At 37.2% G+C, this 20,375-nt stretch overlaps 1 protein-coding gene across 4 annotated transcripts in view; it reads right to left on the bottom strand.

Moving 5' to 3' along the window:
• Nucleotides 1-20,375, bottom strand: part of tcf12 (transcription factor 12) — a 79,041-nt gene that overhangs the window by 34,134 nt on the left and 24,532 nt on the right. For all 4 annotated transcript variants that reach the window (XM_030162387.1, XM_030162404.1, XM_030162395.1 and 1 more), the window contains exons 6-8: nt 8,386-8,447; nt 6,354-6,486; nt 5,874-5,926 (exon numbers count right to left, since the gene is read on the bottom strand). In XM_030162387.1, coding sequence (XP_030018247.1) covers nt 5,874-5,926; nt 6,354-6,486; nt 8,386-8,447 — 248 coding nt within the window. The remainder of the gene's footprint in view (nt 1-5,873; nt 5,927-6,353; nt 6,487-8,385; nt 8,448-20,375) is intronic.

Below are 20,375 nucleotides of genomic sequence, written 5' to 3'. Positions count from 1 at the left end.
TGAGTTTGATAATGAAGTTTATGAAGGTATAAAGCTACTATGTTATGTTGTTAGGTCTGCCACTGTTTGTTGATCCACGGTTCAGACTAAATGGTAACAGTTCTGACCTTGTTTGGATGATTCCAAACAGGTCTTTTGCGCAGCTATTGACAACGCAAACAGAACAGAAAACAGGAGTGATTTGTGGTTTTATTGTGGCTGTTTTCTTGTATAAAAACAGAGATAAGCATTCAGAGTTATAATGTAAACTATCCCCTAACATTATTTTGACTGACTATCTCAGTTTATGTTTGGAGGAGAAAACTCAATGATACCATATTACAGATGTATGTAAACTGACCTTCAGACTTTATTCAGTGAGTGATACAGTCTGTTGAGATGTAGCATTAATTCACTGGTTTTGGTAGCTATGAAGGAATTGTAGTGTGCAAAGTCCCCTTGCTGTTGAGAAGTTTGGAATATCAATACTATAGAGTAGTACTAGTATAGTACCAAGGGTTTTTCTTAACCGGGGAACAGGGGCGCTGTGCCCTCATACTTTCAGCTAGCACTCCCTTACTGAAATTCCGATTTTATTTATTTATTTATTTTTTTACCCCGAAGCTCACAGTTACGCCGTACACTTATAGTTACATGCAGCACAGTTCTTACACAACATGCAATGCAATCTTACCAAAAACGATCTTTTCCTGGAGAAACTACCACAGTAACAACACATGACAATGTGCCTGGTCATCAAAAATGATATAATTATTCCAAAACTATCATAAACACAGTAGGTAGACCGTCTGACAGTTCAAAATGACATGAATTGGCATCTTTTCAGACCGCAGCGCCCTCTTACTATTTTTTTCTAGAAAAACCCCTAAGTACTATACTATATATACCCTTTAAAGTATAATGTTGAATACTTCACACTGTGCTTGAAAAGATAGCCCAAGCTGGAATCTGATGAGTGCACTGTTGTTGTTCTTTTGTTATATTTCAGCAGAGTAGATGCTTCATAGAGGCTGAAACACTTTGTCAATGTCAAAAAAAAATGTATGTTTCCAATTTAAAATACTTTGGGTCTTTGACACTAACATCTTCTTCCAAATTAGCTCTCTTGTTCCAAGGCCAGTTCTATAATCAGAAGGATTTCAAGGATTTCAGGTTAAATTAATATTCCCAATGTAACCACAGTTGCTTGGTCTGGATGATGGCAAGTTCCCTCTCTCTTTTGTAATACCAGTTCACCAAATATATATATTGCATTACTGTGTGTAATATTATTACTTAAATGATTAAATAAACAAATTGCTTCAAAAAACATTAGCTGTCCTGTTCACCATCCATGACAGAAAGGTAAAAAAAACAAAAAAACCCCAGCACACAATAAAATATTACGGGTAGCCTGAATGTTAAGGTTAGGCTCAAGTAGGCCCCAAAATCTAATTTAGCCTAGAGACATGTAGGGGCCAGTGGTGTCATGTATGTTTACACAGGGCTTTACTGATGTGTTTAATCTCAGGTCTTTTCACCAAGCTCTATTTAACAAATCCTGACCTGCTGTGGTCCAAAAGAAGAAACAGACATGAGTTGCTTTCCCAGTAACAGAGACGTTAGGTTACCGACTGCTGAGGTACAATATTATGATCTATTGTCTTTGAGCTGTTAACGACAGATGGATAGAGAGAGACAAGAGAAAATATATCTTTTGAATGTCATGCGCCAGACAGCACCACAAGGAATATTTCTGGGTCTTAAGATTCACAGCCTACAGCAGACTTCCTTTCTTACAGCTCGCACAGTACAAATCTCTCAGAAACAAGGGTGCCTGAGTGATCTGTCAAAAGCAAATGTCAATCTTTTTTGTCATCCACACTCAGGGTTCTCGCTTGCAAAAGTCCCTGAGGAGAGCTGAATAAGCCCACCACTTTCTTTCTCTCATCCTGCAGCCATACCGCCACCAAAGCCAGGGAGGAAGTGTCACATCGAGCCACCGTGCCTCTGACAAGGGTTTGTTGGGGGGGGTGATGGTAAAAAAAACACTATTTACACAAGCAAGCTGACATGCATACACACACACACACACACACACACACACACACACACACACACACACACACACACCATGCCCTTGCAGCTTCCCATAAATATCCTACAAGATGCAACTTTCCTGCTACCAGCCAATGCACTCTCTCTTTCTCTGTCTTCAGTACTTGTGTCAGACAGGTGCCCACGCAGATGCCCCTCAGCGTCCCTGAGCATCGCAGCCTGTCGGTCCAATGACAACAAGCTCTGTCCTGCGCTCTTAGCGCTTAGTTTATACAGTTAAACAATGCAAGGAGCCAATTATAGCCAAGGTGTCTACTGTAAAAAAAAAAAAAGAAAAAAAAAAAAAGAAAGAGGTGGAGCTCTCTCGCTGAAACCTTCAGCACTTAAAAGGTGTTAATCTGACACATACCAGGCTTGTATACTCTCCCCGACTGAGAAGCTGAGGATTTTGTCAGTCAAATCAAGGCTTAATTTTGAGTACTATTTATTTTTTTATGGTATTTTTTTTTTTTTTTATCTTTGGCAATCCATAGATGATTTTCAGTGACGATTTCAACCACATTAAAAGCAAAGTCACTGATCATCTAATATATATATATATATATATATATATATATATATATATATATATATATATATATATGTATGTGTGTGTGTGTATGTATGTGTATGTATGTATATATATATATATATATATATATATATATATATATATGTATATATATATATATATATGTATATATATATATATATATATATATATATATATATATATATATATATATATATATATATATGTATATATATATATAACAATATTAAGACAAATAGAAGCTGTCTATCTGAGGGAAATTAGGAGAAACCTCTATACACTATCTCCATCTCTATCTCCATACATTACAGGCTTAGAAACAGTCCACATAATTGTGCCTTGGTGAGTTTGCAACATGACAATGCCATGAGAAAGCTCAGTTTTCATGCTGTGTTCAGATGTTCTTTGTGAGCCTCTGTTTATTATGAAGAACTGACATGCTTTTGTACAAACAAACACACATGAATATTCAGTTTCATCACTCTCCATTGACAAAGGGGTCTCATGACGTGAGGTGGCTAATTTTCATAATATATAGGATTTTTTTTATCACAGTAAAAGTTGATATCACAATGCAGGACTTGTTCTGTAGATTAAATTAAGAATTGGTTTAAAAAACGATATTGTACTTCATTGTATTTGCATTCCTGTTTGAAATTGCCAGATTCTGTGTTACCTAAACTCTGCTCTGTTTGTTTTGGCTGCTTTCATTACATTGATTGAACTATAAAAACTGCCATGAGGAGTTTGTGGTCCAATAAATGTGTGCCAGAGAATAATGTAAAACTATGCGGCATTTTTCAATTCTTGTATAATACACAATGAAATCACACAGTTCTATTACATATTATTCCAGTTAATGACTTTCAGGGGAGATGTACAAAAAGTAATTACACATAATAATGATTTGTAAGGAATACAAGTCTCACAATTTCAGCCACATCTACAATGGTCCATTTCTGGAAGCCCAAATCTAGCAGAGCACAGAGGAAAGTATGTGCGTGGCTGGGGGAGGAGGGTGTCTGTATATAAGACGAAAAAGGTCTATAAACATTTAAATGTTTGCAATCACCAGCTGTCCTGTCTAGATAGCCTTCACATCCTGGTGCAGTGCAGTGTCAAAACCTAAATGCACAGAGGATGTGCTCCCGTAAATATTTTGATTGAGCTCCATCATGTAGTGTACACACACAGCATGCTTGGACTTGCAACTTACATTGCCCATCTGATTTAAAACTCCTAAATTTATTTTTAGACTGTGGGGCAAGAATACAAGCTGAAGGAAAAAGGGGATTTGAGTAAGAAATAAATAAATAAGAAAATTCCCAGCAGTAGACATAATGATAGGAAGCACTGTGTTGATTTTTTTTTTTTTTTTTTTTTTTTTAAATCAAGCATCTATTCAGGTCTCTGGTGAGGCTCTTGCGCTTGCTTACACAAGCAAAAGCTTTCAGCGGCATCTGCAGCTGCATTCATGCTTTACAGGTACGCTGCAGGCTCTTCATACAGCTGCTGCCTCTGGCAAAGTACGTAGCTCTGACTCCAGGTGTGCCTTCCCCTCAACACTTCTCATCAGCACCCTCACTACTTCCAGTGTTAGTGCCAGCAATATAAACACAGGTTTGGCTGATAACCACCCTTAGACATACAGCAATTGCATTCTATAACAGTCACTTTACACATTTTAAGGGCCACAAGTAGCCTTTTACACCATCCGATAGTTCACGCCATCATACCTCACCTATGCTTCCTTTCAGTCCAATAACAATATCAACACCTCCTGAAAGATGCCAGACAACCTCCCACTCAACCACTTTCCTTATATACCACCTATCAAAAAACTGGTTTTATGTTTTTCTTTCTCTGTCAGCAGGTTATAAGGGACCTATAGCCCTTTTTTCAACACTGCCATCTTTATTCTTTCAAATGGGATCAAAGACTAACTGGGATAATTCCTCCAAGCTCCCGGCTTTATCTTCTGAGCAGTACTGAGTGACAAGAAGAAGCTGTATTTTATCCCATGCTCTGTCACTGTTTTTCCCCATCTAGCATTGTACTGCTTGATTGTACTCTTATGAGTCACAGAACTGCACCTGCGCCCATGTGTTAAGTACTGACAAATAAAAGCCCAGCGTCCATTTACACAACAAAGAGATGTAACCTGTGAGGCAACCATTCTTTGTTGCCCCCCCCCCCCCGAGTCTGACAAGACCTCAAATATATCACTTACTTAAGAAGAAGAAGGCAGCACACCATCTTTCCAGAGACTCATTCTCTCCCTTATGCTCTGGCAAACTTCTTTTCAAATACAAATCCAGAAACACATGCCAGCCTTTTATGTTACACGGCCTGTTCCATATTTGATTTCAGAGGTGACGATTATCAAAGCTCTGAAAGGCAAATCCAGTCTCAGACTCCCTCACGCCCCCAAAAAACCTTTTATTGTTTAAGAAAAGGCTTGGATTTTGGTAAACCAGTTGCTTCTTATTAAGAAGAAAGAAAACACTGACTTGTACCAGTTCAAGGAATTTAAGGCAAGGCTTAATGGGACTTTTGCCAATCCACTAGGGTTTTAACAATGAACATCTGACTTACTGATTTATGCATATTAATGAACTCAAACACCCCCTGTCTAAGCAAATGCAAGCTGAGCTCCACACTTCTCTGCATCCTAATGGTTTCTGCTCCACCGGGATCATTACCAATAGAAATTTCAGATATTCTGTGCTATTAATCTCTGTCTGTCCTCCTGTTCGGCTACGTAATGACTAATTAAACATCAAAAGAGCAGAGCTGGGGATCCGCTCTGACAGCCCCTCTCTCTCCCTGGAGAGGCTGTGAGGAGGCCAGACTGTGACAGGGCAGCGCTGAAAATCAATCACATCGAGGTACACACGTGTCTGCTCTCTCACAAACACACACACACTCACACACACAAATTCAGGGGCATATTACACTAAGAAAACACATAGATGTAACCTACAGAGACACTTCTGTGCTAACATTTTACAAAAAGCGTGTAAACAACAAACACGAAAAGTCAGAACTTTGTTTTGTAAATTAACATGCAGCAGTGGTGACAAACAAAAAAAAAAACCTGAATTCCCATCCAAGAAGTGCGGGGATGATGTCAAGAGCGCTCTTTGTGTGCAAGTGAGAGGGAGGGTATGTGTGTGTGTGTGTCTGGTTAAGCAAGCTCACTGTGAAATCTATTTATATGAGAGGTAGATGATCTTCCACTCACAGATGAAGGCAGGCCAGGAGGGACCTTGCGAACCTTTTTTGTTTGTAGAGGATCTGTGGAAAGATGAAAGCGCATCTACTCATTCACAGGCAAAAAGAAGCAACAGTGAATGTCTTACAAACAAGCTAGTTTTTACAGGCAATGGTTCCCCAACAAATTCAAGCTTTATTTACAAATAAATAAACACTTCCATGTAAATATTCTTTAAATAGCTAAATAAAATATAATTATAATCTGATTTTATTAGGAAATGTGGACAGAGTACCATTATGTGGAAACAAAATACATAGTCTCCCCTTACTTACAATTACAATACAGTTTGGAAGTAGGGCCACACCGTGACCATCTTTTCATTACCATTCATTAAAACAAACGTTATTTTCTCCTTCCATAGACTTCAGCGTAATTTTATCACCAATGGTAAGTGTTTAGTTGGAGTTGTTTATTTTCATGTTTGGTAATTATTGAGACACTGCTCACCAATTGCTGGAGCGTCTTGTAGAGAACGTCTTCTGGGATTGGGCCCTGTGAAGGAGTAGAACGGAGCAGTGGATTTCCCTGATGTAGTCACTGAACTAGGACTCGCTAGTCCGATGTCTGTCCGATTAGAGGACTGAAAGAAAAAGCAATCACATGCTCAACTCAGAAAACAGCAGATTTTATTCTGAGAAGTTAGTGTTTAATCCAGTTGTTGGAAATTAAAAACACCTTTCAGTAGCTTCCATTTATTTAGTAATTTCATGCATCACCAACCAACCTTTTTTTATTTGTATCTACTAATACTATACAAACTGCTCTGAAGAGTGAACAAAAAAGTATGAATACATCTACGGGCGGTTTACTGTACAATTCCAACAATATAGTTCTGCAGAGATTAAAAAGAAGTAGATTATCATTTTAAGAAAAAAAGTCAAAACTCTCTGATACAGGTTCTTAATAAATAATATAATAGTAAATATATTGGGGTTGTAGATCAAAGAATTCATTTGAGGAAAGACTGATAACCATTTTTTTTTAAGTTTTCTGAAACAACATCAAACAGCTACATCAAACAACTAATGGATAATGCCATTCCAGATTAAATGACAGTGAAAATGTGTATTAATGCTAACTCGACAGTTTTATTTTTATTTTCCAGTTTACACAAGCAGGGAGTATGTTAATAGTGAAAAGAAGCAACTACCTTTAAAAAGATATAAAGGAGTCAATTTTGTCAATTACATCAACTGCTGAAAACTCTATTCGACCTAGTCGACCCATCAAACTGGGTTAAGAGGCCAATTATGAGCTTGGTCTAATTAGAGTAATTGGCTGCAGACCTCAAGTAGCAGGTCAGAGATCACGTGAGTGAGTACACCTCTGAGCGGTGTGTAGTACTGGCTCGAAAAGCCGCCCTCACGTGCCCCTTAAATCCCATTTAGAGGATTGACGTAGTACACACCAAACGCTGTGAGCTTTGATTTTTAATTGAAAAATCTAATACGTTCTGTCATGTCTAATTAAACAAATGAGGACATGTGGGATGTATTATTTATTATTTTATTCAGAAATAAATAATTGGCCTGAAATGTGGATCATAGAATTGGTAAGAGATAACACAAATAATCAAAATGAGGTTCTGTAAAATGACAACCTGTCACTGAAGCACAGCATTAATCACAACACAGCAACAGCTGCAAATCTAGCCTTGGCAATTTTTACATAAGCAGTTGAAGTCAAATTTGGATGTGTTCATCCACTAAATAGTTTGTGAAGGCCTTAGCATGTAAAACATTGAATGGATGTCATGAGTAAAAGCTTTTTAAAGATACAATATGTAATATGTCTATATCAAAATACCTATAATTAACTAGGTCTAAGTTTATTTATGCTATTGCTCTATATCAAATGTTTCCAAATATATTAAAATTCAGAAAACATGTCACTTTCTTAGTGTAACTGTCCATTATATCAGATATTCTGTCACAATGAATAGACATAAAGTGATCATACATCATATAATGCAATGTGAAGACTTCATTTCTGGGTCACATAACACAAATGTTTATCGGCAGTGGTGGTGAAAACAAATCTCATGACCCAACACCTCACAATGTTTTCTATGTCTTTTATTATTTGGATTGAAAGCCACCAGAATATACCATGAAATTATAACCTGTACATTGGGAGACGGTACAAATGTGATATATTAAACATTCATAGCATAGTAGGCCATGTTAGGACACGTAGATTACAATTTTAATATTTAACAAAACTATTTGAGCCTGGTAAGTCTGAATCAATACCACATCCCTGAATCTCACACATCACACGCCTTGTTGCACAGTTTGTACATTATAACCTACACTAATCTGCATTTGATATGGAGTTTGTTACCATTCCTTCAAGATATATTTTAACTTGGAGAAGATTCGTAACCAATAAGATGGTCTGTACTTGTATAAAATCTAAATTGTAGTAGATTTGCTTTAATAGATACTACAGCAAAGGTATCAGGTGACAATAAACTCACCTGGCAGCCAGATGCTCCAGGATCCCTCCCATATCCAACAAATGGAGCTCTCTCTGATTTACCTGTAAAGGCAAAGAAAAGACAGTGATAAGGACAGCTGTACCATCTGAAAACTGTAAACATGACAGCATTAACACATCATATATGGAAATGCCCCAACTGTAAATGGACAGTAGAATGTTATGGTCTAAAGCTAAGTGCAGAATGATCATGAATTTGCAGCCACAAAAAACATTTGCCTTCTTAACAAAAATGTTTTTTAGAGCCAATGAGGTACAAATGTGGAAGCTGGGAGCTTTCTAGGACACAGACAGTTATAGTCACAGCAACACTGAATAGACACAGTAAAACACTAAAATATAAAACCCACCAGCTGCAAATTCAGCCACTAAATCCATTCTACATATTCTACATGTCACTATTATCAGGTAATTTAAACAAATCATAACTTAAATTTACAATATTTATACTGCTGTTGTTGGTATAATGCCTGCATGATACACCATATTGTTATGAAAAAACTGAAACTGAGCAGATATCTACAGGATGTGATACAAAATCTAAGTGTACAACTTTTCACAATGTATTGAATTACTTCCATTCATTTCATAGTGACTTTATTATCTATATTTGTCGGACATTTCAGTGTTGGCAATGTGCAGCACAGATGATGAAATGCAGAAAACATTTATACACAAAAAACTAAAAAATGAAAGACTAATGTAAAAAGATTTCTACTCAGGGTGAAGGGGTAATTTTTGGCTGACTTTCTTTTCTTTGTAGAATTTTGTGTATTTTAATCCTGTAAAACGATATAGAGGATTTTAAATTGCAACACAAAAACATCATAAAGTTAAGCAGGAGAATGATTTCCAATTCTTTTTTTTTTTTTTTTTTTAACTTTATTTGTTATTAAACATGTAAAAACACAATACAGAACATTCCTTGACAGCATCACAGACTGTGTATGACAGTTTGAGTAAACAAGACAAAACAAAAACAAAAAAAAAAGGAAAGCCTTTAGGGTCCAAAAAGCCGGATATTAATAATAAAGACTGAAAACGTAATAGACAGTTAAGACAATGATTTCCAATTCTAACAAGACTCTTAAGAAAATCTAGTAAGAAAACCAGACAATCAAAAAACAGAAGGAATGATCAGTGACTCAATTACTGATCGAGTGATAATTGTCAGAGGTCTTTCATCAGTGTCACATCAGGTGTTCAGATCTCAAGGGCAGGTTTCCGCACTGCTGTCGGGAAAAATAAAACTTAGAGGACACAACACACATGAATCATACACATCACAATATCCAAACTCAGCAGTTTCACTCCCCTGGAAAAACAAACAAACAAACAAATGAGAGCTCCTACAGGAGAATGATGAATAACTTTAACAGCATCATGTATTATTTTTGTCAGACTTCCAAATATTACAGGCACAGACACAAGCACTGGAACTAAATTCTGTTTACTCTGGGGAAAAGGTAAATATGTTTTTTGTAAGTTAAAAACTTGCATAGCCTGGATCTTTTGTTACACAATGACTGATCTGAACATTGCTTTCACAAGCGCAGGTGAACAGAGGCACATCTAAGAGAATTCACTTGTGCTTATCTGAGCAGTCCTGCAGGAGATGGTTGTACTGCATCTGTGCAGACTGTCTCAGGAGACTAAGGAGGCTGTGAAAATCTGGAAAGATGGTTTAACTGGCAAAGCTGCTTCTCTTCTAACAATAATGTGATACAGTTCTGAGCCATCGCTCTTGCAAAAGGGAAATAGGATTAACTTGTCGGTTACCACCAACGTTCAGTAACACAGGGGGATGATGAAATATCTCCTCTGACAGTGAATTTTAATTTCTTTATTTTCTTTTAGGATGATTTAGGATGAAAATAATTATCCAAAAATGCCTCTGAGGAAAAGGTTTGGTCAAGTGCAAGAGTTAAATATTTAGTGGCAGCATGTGTTTTGTCACACACACTGAGTCTGGTGTGAATAATTAATAAATCTGAATCTCACAGACAAAAACTATGACATGGAGAAGTAACCGCACAGATGACATAGCTAAAACAGCTCCCTCTTGGATCACCCATATGCTGTTTTCACAGATGATACAACCATATTATTGGTCACAATGGAGACTTGGGATGGGTATTTTGTTAAGATTTTCTCAATACCACTACTGTGACCGATAATGCTTATCAAAACAGTATTTTAATATTATTGGTTCTTTTTCAGGTTAGGGTTACATTTCAAATTGAGAAAATAATCATTTGCTTTGTTTTTGTCCCCATTAGTGGAATGATTAATATATAATTAATATTCTCTAGAAGGAAAGTGTAACAGTATCAAACTAGTTACTATCATAGATGCTGATTTTATAATAATGTGAAACAAATAATTATTCACAGCAAAAGCAAACAGTGTTTCACTCATCAATATTATAAGAATAAAACTGAATTAATGAATGTTCCTCAAATGTTTTGGCAGTACTGTATTTTGTCTCCAGATCTTTAATTTCAACTGCTCTCATCTCTGAAACTATGAACAACAGATCAGATGATGCTATGACTGTTTTAGATTAAAGATAAAGAATGGATCCATAGTGAAACTAGAAAAGCACTCAGAGAGCGCAGACCTCCGCCAAGGCAGATCACCCCGCCCCAGGATCACCACCAAAATTTAATCAGCAAACAAATCAAATCAACAAACAGACAAACCCCAATGACCCTGGCGGAGGTAAAAATCAGCTGCCTGTCGGTCACTTAAACATTAATCATTATCTTGTGTTGGTATTTGGGCAAGCAGTCTTTAATATACTGTATAACGCAGGACAGCAACAGAGTAACTATATCCACAACAGATATACAGTACATTTAGCAAACTTCAACACAAACCTTTGCTCAAATGCCTCAATCAAATAAAGAAACAACACTGCAGTTATATTTACTTAATAGTTTCTATGTGTACTAGTGAATAAATAAATGTTCTTCAGAAGTAATATGTTATTATTACTCAGGAAATGTAAGTAATCAGATAATTCTGTGGGCAGGTCATTAAGAGACACCGTACAGTGTGATGACTGCATAGAAACAGCTGCATTAGAGCCAAATTTACAACATCAGATACAAGAAATAAAATATATAGATAATGATAAACATAAAAATGTGACTCTGAGATCTGATAATTGCCATGCCAATAATCGGTCTATGCCTACAAAGATGTTTGCTCATTTTACAGAGATAGAGAACATAAGACAAGCAGAGTTTAGTTTGCACATGGCTCTCAGGATGTTTTTAAATAAGACATTTTATATAAACCTTCTGTGTGTATTATTCAGTGAAATCCAGCAGCTATTTTGTTTAATGCAAAGCTCTACCCTCACCTTGCTCTTTCCTACAGTTGAATAAAAACGTAAGGAGCCAGTGTTTGTTTTGTCTGTTCTGAGCTTTTTAGTTAAGGGGATATTAACTGTGGTCCAAAGGAGACCAAGAAGGTGATGCTAATACACTTTAACAATGAATGCTGAGAAGAAAGGGAACAAAGAAGAAGAGGTCTGTTCTGAGGCACTGTAGAAAAATGACTGCCTCTGTAGAAATAAGTGGGCCATTTTAAGGTAATGAAAACACACTGATTCCTATTTTCACTTGATTAAACACAAACGAAAACATAATTATGACTATTATAGTGCATTTCTGTGGTTAGGTACCCCTAAATCTTACATAGTGAAACTTAGGGTGACTTTATTTAAGCAACGTTATGATAAAATTGTTGGGATCTCTTGGAACTGTCTAAACTTTTTGTCTGGTTCCTGCTTTTTCCAGTGGAAAAAGTGGAAGTAGTACTGTCTGGTTCATGCATTTCCAAACCTTCAACTGGCTCAAGCTTTTTCTAAGCAGCTTGTTTCAGAAGTTCTAATAGTTGCATGATTAAAAAGAAAAAATAATAGTCACCAGTTGATGATGATATGATAATCAGTTTTATTAAATCAGCGTGCCTTTGCCATCCCATAAGTAACATTAAAAATGTCATTTCTACACCAATAAAGTAATATTGGGTAAGAAATCTTTTTTAAAAAAATCATAGTGCCCCCACATGTAATACTGCAACTGCATTTACAAACAACAGAAATCCATTGTGTGCAATGCTTGGAATAACGTAGTGTTTTCCATTAAGACCCCATCAAGAGCTGAAGGTGACAAAATATTTGACAGAGGTGACTCTTAATTCGCTGTTCACGAAAAACCCTGTATGACACGCTGAATATATGGTAACATGTACAGTAAGTAACTGTCTTTGTTGTCCTTGATAACAGACAGAGTCACATGTTTAATGGAATTGCTTTATCAGTAGTACAGGCAATTTTATTTGTGATGTTGAATTTCTGTAGATAAAATGAGAAAACAATCACAAAGCTGTTCAACACCTGTAGAGTACAAAGCACAAAATCACAAACAATGGCAGCTGAAAGTGTCATCAGCTGTCACTGCAAACAGCATCAATATCTTTAAAAACCCAGAAGCCACCTGATGCACCTCAAAAGGAAAAAGATACAGCAACGCTACGGAAGCAAAACTAGATCAGGATGTGTGGTGGGGTCAGTTCCAAGTCTGCATTTCATCTTCCTTTAAAAACCAGCATCAATTAAAAGAACAAGAAATAACATCTAGATAATCTCTTTGTAGTTTGTTTAACAGTGTCTTAAACTCCTTAAAAAATTAAGCAGTAAACCCCTGAAACATCCATGTTTATAAAAGAATGCATATTTATGATGTTGGAGTAAAGTAGAACAAAGTCATATATCAAGGAGAGCATACTGCTGGCTTGGCCAGTTCCAAATCCAGGAGCTTAAATTAGCTGAATAAAATATATCCTTATCATACAAGCAGTGACACAATCTTGTGTCTGACGCACCAATACTGTAACTCATTTTCAGGAAAATAGGTCACCGCAATAATCTGTATTTCCAAATAAAAAAAAAAAAGTTGTTAAATTCCCTGAGTGAACTATTAGAGTTTGAAAAGCTACCTCGTGAATCAAAAAAGGTTCCTACTCTGTGAAGGAGACACAAGCTGAATAAATCTGTTGTCGTCTCCCTCCTCTGAGCGGCCCATGTGATCCCAGCCTCATAACAAGAGCAACACTAATATTGTTATCATTATTTCTTGAGTAGGGCCATTTGTACCGTACAAGATGAAGTTAAGTGTGTGGGGTTTCTTTTGTCTTGTAGCCCCAATAATGACTGTAAAGTGAAGTGATTGATAGCAAGCAAAATTCATTATATGCCTTAAAACAGCACAGATGCATAAGATACTAAAAGCAAAATGTAACATGAGTAAAGTGGCTTAATTAGGGCCATCACCATCAATAATATCAATTTAAACATGCAGCATGCCATCCCACAGTACATCACTAATGTGATGAAAAGTCAATCTTCTGAGGAAAAAATCCATCACAGCTGATTTAAATATTCTGCAAGGCTGCTCATTAGCATATCACTCTGAGGTCTGATGGTGTAACACTGAATCTGATAAATGTGACTGCAGCGATGAGTCTTTACCAAACAGAATGTATGCTGGCACACAGATTAATACAGGAATACAATCTAAAATGAAAAATGTATGTAACACTTCCACAGTTTTGCGGCAAATATAAATGATCAAACCAGACCATAATTTCCCCCCTGGGCTAACTGCAATTAGATTAGCAGCTTTAAATGGTCAAAACCAAAACTCTTACAGCTATGCATCCATTCTGAAAATGGGTTTGCCATGCATGATTTTAAGCATGTAAGCATTTTTTAGTAAACAGATGATATTGTTAAAACCAATAACAGCTTTAGGTCTTTCTCTGTCTACTACTACTTTTATTTTCTGTGGAATATGTTTACTCTCTCCTACTGTAACTGTGTAATTTACAGAACTTGGACAACAAGCATCTGTGAACAACATCACATTGTCATTCCATAAAATTCTGAATGCATTCAAGCATTGCTGTACGTAATAGTGTCACTCAAACGCTTTCACACACTTGTTGTGAAGCCAATCAAGTGCTGATTCCACTATAAACTAAGGATGTCTGGGCTAAAGGTTTAGACAGAATATGTCTTAAAGTTTAGAGGCTTTGGCACATTGAAGCAGGATATCCTGAATAATATCCTGGTATCTGGCTAATTATCAGGCCTCCACAGCCGAAGGCACGGTATCTGAGTGGTGGGCTGTGCCCAGTCTCCGCTAAAAATAGCACTTTGTATTATTAGTTCAACTATTGTTAAGCCAAACCCAAGAATCTCTGTTTTCAATCTTCTGCTGTTTTTTCTATGTTTTATCAGGAGTAGCTTCTATTGCTGCCATAATGATCACATTTTAGTCGTTCCATACCAATTGTTTTCCTTTTGCAGGTCTTTCATTGCAGCAAAGGCACCCCAGGTCCTTTTTTCCTTTCCTAATGATTTAGCCGGCTGTGTTCCAAGACTCATATAAAACTGTTTATATACAGATTTACTCAAAATATTACCCTTCAAAATTGTGCCTCACTGAAAAGCTCTAAAATAAACATAAAACCCAGAGAAAGCATCACCAAATGTTTAAATAAAATATCTTTTTCAAGGGAAAGGACTGACACTTTCTTCTGTCCCAGGCACACATTCAGTTGATGAGTCTTCTACAGCAGTGTTTATAAGAGGCAAAATCCTTCACTTTAATCAAAGAATATTTGCTATTGCATAAGTCAGACCACAAACATTACAAACTGTTGCACAGTTACTTAATTAGAGTTAAAATGTGAAAGAGCCTCATGTAAATTTTAAGTAGAAAACTGAATAAATACAAATTAAATCTGGATAAATAACTTTACGAGCCAAATCTATTTAGAACTCAAACTTTTGATCCATTGAAACCCCTCAACACTGGACAAGCCGAGAGGTAAATAAACATTATGTACTGAAGGTATTGGCTGCTTAATGCTTCTGAAAGGAAAGGCAGGCTCTCCAGTCATCCATAGTGTGGCTCCTTATTGATCACAGGTCTGCAGAACAGCACAGCGTGGCACTGTGTTGAGTCCCTTATTTTGATAATGTGAGAGGTAGTGACCTAAGTGTCTCCAGGGATCAATTCAAAACCCTTGCCACAAAAACAGCCAATTAGTGAGCGTGCTTCACTGCCTCTGAGATGCATTCCAAGGGCCTTTTTTTTTCCATCCAGAAAATGAGTCCATTTTCCTTGCTCCAAGGAAAGCCAAGACCATGAAAACAAACACATAATACAGGATGAGGAAATGTTGTTAATGCAGAAACTAAACGAACGTATCACACCCTAGTTTCACTTGATTAGTTGTTTTTTTTCTGAGCATATGTTTGCTGTTGGTATTAAGTCACATTCCTATATGAAGGTACCTCAACATAAAATATTATTACGAGACCTGCAAGATTAATAGAATTGCAATGTCAGCCTGTGTAATTACATAAACAGAAAATAGTGAAATTTACAAAGGGTTCAGTGTGTGTATGGTGATATTCTGGACTCAGTGACACTAAGCAGGGTGTAAAATATACAAGGCAAAATTTTTAATAAGTTTGGGTTTATATGTTTACAAAGCAGATAAGAATAAAAAACGTAACAGCATCCACACAATTTGACTGAATTGTGAATTTTTACCATAAAGTCATTAGAAGTTGGACCCAGTGGAAGGTTTCATTCATGTAAAAATGAATGTCTTGTCTGGTTTTTCAAAACAAAATCAGTGATGACACAAATTGCATTTTCATCACCATCACAATGTAAATACAGACAATAAACATATAACAAAAGACTACTTGAAACGCAATGAGCAAGACAAATAATTTTATTTAGACATGCTATGCTTTCAGACTCAGCATGCAAATATGTCACATATAAGATGAGGGCCCAGCGAGCCATCAGATACCCTCAGATTAACTGGTGTCAATTTGGTTATGACTACTGGGTGAATTTTGCCTCACATCAGGCAGGCCTTTTTATTTTTCTGTTTGTTTCCATGACAAAAAAGGAAGATTTGGAGTACAAGGACCTGACTCTATGAAAGCAAATGTAGGACACAGTGACATGATACCCTACTTCAAAGATTATGCCTCTCAGGACACCTTGGAAATAAGTTAAGCAGGTTCACTGGTTAATAAGATATTCTACTGGCAACAAGAGACAGTCAAGGACAAATCAGATGTACACTCAGCCCCCATCCCCCCACCCCCGACATTTTTTAAGTGCCTCCTTTTATTTCTCTCTCCCAAGATTTTGTGCACATCCATCCTGTCAAAACCGTTTGATGCCAGCATTGGGTTGTGTTTTACAGTAAATAAAAGCTGTCTGTGTGCAGGTTGGGTTAGAGGTTAGATCAGTGTAGATGAGGAAACAGAGTAGGGAAGTAGTGCACCAAATCAGTTTTCACCCAGACTGGAGACAGAACATCTGTAGCAGAGTATCAGGAACAATGGATGGAGACAGAAATATGTCAGAGACACCAAACACTGAGAACATGCGTCTGCGTTGCCCTGAGCTCGACATCATTTTATGTGTACGGCTTTGTCAGCAGAGACATTATTCAAAACAGCAAGAGCAAATGTTAATGAGTTCTTATTTGCATATTTATTTTTTTCTTTGTTGAAATGTCACTGATTATTATGTACTATGATGATAAATGCATCTGCTCATGCAGGCTGATGTGTAATTAGCCATTAGGTGAAATGAATAGATCAATTAAAGGAGAGGAACCAGGATTAAGAAAAATCAGAGCAGGGGGAATGTAGGCACAGGAGAAAATAACTTGCCAGGTTTAGCAAAAAGGTTAGATTAGGCAAAGAATCCATAAACTAATTGTAATCATGTAAACTTGTTTGAATTATCCGCTAGATCAAAGATATTTTTCATTTTCTAGCACATTCTTTAGCTCTAGAGTATGACTTTAAAAATGAGGAGCTGGTGCCCTTTGCAATAGCGCTGCACAACTGTTTATTTTCTCCTAAAATCCATCTCTGTGTGAGAGAGGAGATGTGGATTTCCTGATTGTATTTATTCCCTCCCGGGATAATCAGGTGCCATGGCTCAGTCTATATAATTTTTTTCTAACTCGGTAAAAAGGAAAAAGGGGAGGTGGAAAGGGGAAAATGTTTTCGCTTGGCCTTTGCCTTTTTCCGAGCCCAACTATTCTCCTGCCAGTGCTTGTTATTCACAAATGAGGAAAAAAATGCATTACTGCGGACCAGATGGGAACATTCCACATGACCAAACCAATCAATCACCTTGGTGGGACGCAGGTGTGACACAGCCGTGCAGCAACACACCATTTCACAGTCTATCAGGCACAAACACATGGTCACCAATCAATGGCACCCTGAGGACCCATGAGGAGGGGTGCTTCTCCCCAGCCTCACTGGTTCACGGCTGATGACTTCATAATCACACATCCATTCTCTCAGAGGAGAAAGGCGATGAGTTCCCTAATAACGTCTCCCACCATGTGAACACCAACACTGTAATGGATGCTGCTTTGCTGGAGATACTAACACACTCCCATGCATCACACGTTTGCATCGCCCTCCATGTCAGGTTAGGAGAGCACTACCCAGGGAAACATGAGCACATTCAACAAGCTGAAGAAAATGTCCCCCACTTGAGTTCAGAATCAAGGCAGTGTGTAACATCAAAGTATGTGTCGATGTTTGGTATTAGATGCCAAACAACTGTTGAACAGTGAAACAACAGAGAGCCGAGGTGAAGGACAAGGAAGGATACACATATGGGTTAGGAATGTTGATCCAGCTCCAGGAGCTGTTGGTATATTTCCTTTCACAGAAAACCCCTGCAAACCCTGAGCAGTCCTCAATTTAAGATGCAAGTCTGCACTAAATAAAACAAGAGCACAGCCCAAAGGGGATAAATCTTTTTGATGAGCTCTCTGTGGGAATGACATTGTACAAGGAAGACTTTAACAGCCATGTAAAAGAGTTTTGTTTCAAGTTTTAGTAATTTTAAGTTGGAAAAAAAATACATTCCCACCCCCAGAATCCTGGCAGTAAAGAAAAAGTCTCACAGAGCTGTGCTTCTCTCTACACTTCCCACACTTCAAACTGCCAGGGCTGTGCAAGAGCAGCAGAAAATGTCAGCCATTGTCAAGTGGGAGTAAAGGCAAAACAAATGTTTGCATTTTATTAACCAATCATAATACACTACATTCTGACAAGAGGGGAGTGTAACACTATCTGTTTGCCAGCACACCTAGCGTGGACACAGGGTTCCGGGACAAGCACTTGTAACTGTGGATATAATGGTGGTGGGCATGTGTTGAGCAGCACCAGAGGGCTTAGACCTACATCTCACGATTTGTATTTCTAAATTAGTTGATTTATGGTGACAGAAACCCAACACCTAAAAGGCCTGATCATGAATTATGATTCATATTGAGGAATGAGGGGTTGTCAACTTCATGTATTCTTCTGTTTGCAGTGGTAGAATTTTTCCTTTTCAAGAGAACTTCAGATAAAATAATCCTCCATCTGTGCTCAACCTGGGTTCATCCACTGATTTTGCTGGGCTGACTCGCCCAAAATTAATCCTGAAGCTGATCCGCTTTGAAATAAATGCAAGCAGATCAGTGCTTTCTTTAAAAAAAAACACTTCTGGGTTTAGTTTTGACATCCACATTCATTACACTGACACAAAAATTAACTTCTTTCATACTGGATAACTAAGTAATAGACAACAGTTGGTATGCAGGGGCTACAGTGTATACTTTTTATATATGTGAGCATTTATGTGTCACTTAAACTCACTTCAACCTGCTGCTTTACTACATGCAATTAAGTACATCTTTATATAGATAACTTGTATCTACATGGTTGAACACTTTTACATTTTTTTTTGCATAGAAGTCTGCAGGACAGAGGCCAAGTTTATGACTGTCAAATGTAAAGTATTAGTGACAGATGCATGCAACAGGTGCAAACACTCTGTCATGTTAGATCTTGAACACCTGACTATAAATTTAGTCGATTTGTTTGCATTTATGTTTGCAGCTCTACAATTAAAACATAAAAGGCTGGAAATAATTGGAAACCTACAATTAAAGTTAAAACATATTCTATAAGTTACATTTACCGCCATCTAAAATAGCAATCTGTATGCAATATGGTTTGTGTCCACAGTATTAAATATACATATGATTACTGTGATGGCCATTACAGTCACTAAATGTTGACTTAATCATCAGGGCTGTTTTTTTGTATTTCATAGCTACAGAGTGATAAGATGTTCAGTGTTGCTGGCAATGGTCACAGCAGGCTCTAAAGTCAGCAGACGTTAATTGTTAAACTAACAGTAATTCTTCTGAATGAATAATTTCCCTTTTAGCTTTACTGCATGTATTTAATAATCTCTAACATTCTTCTTGGCATCAGCTGCAGGCAGCATGAGGCGAGAGAGAAATAGAAGAAAGGGGGGAGGGGACAAAAGCAAAAGGAGTCGAGTGGAAAGAGAAGGAGACGTTAGATACACAAAAGTGGAAGAAGCACAATAAACTACAATGACAAGGATTTATTAGAACTATGAAAGAAACTGTGTTTTTAAGGCAGCATTTGACAGGACAAAGATATTTCAGTTTAACAATTAACACTGGAGGAAAGCAAAAATAAAGCTGATTTTACCTGCAGTTCTATTTCATTTGTAGTTTGTGTTACATTGTTCATTGTACTCTTCCTGTTTGTAGAAAATTGACAATTTGGTCTTGTTTAAGTTAAAAATATTTGTTCTTCACTGCTGTATTCTGCTGCTGATGTAAGTGCTCTAGTATAATTTTGGCTGACCAAGCTGCATGGTCTGTAAGAAGCATTTCCCCATAAAAAAGTGAGTCAAACAGGCAACATGAAGACACCTTTTTTACTGATTATAAATTTAATCATAGCTCTCTGACCCCTGCAGCTGCTTCCTAGAGACTTGTTATGTCATCATACTCTGGCCA

Source organism: Sphaeramia orbicularis, chromosome 3, assembly GCF_902148855.1.
Source record: "Sphaeramia orbicularis chromosome 3, fSphaOr1.1, whole genome shotgun sequence".
NCBI classification, from domain to species: domain Eukaryota; kingdom Metazoa; phylum Chordata; class Actinopteri; order Kurtiformes; family Apogonidae; genus Sphaeramia; species Sphaeramia orbicularis.
The sequence above is the reverse complement of the archived record's forward strand: the minus strand, read 5'-3'. Positions and strand labels throughout refer to the sequence as shown.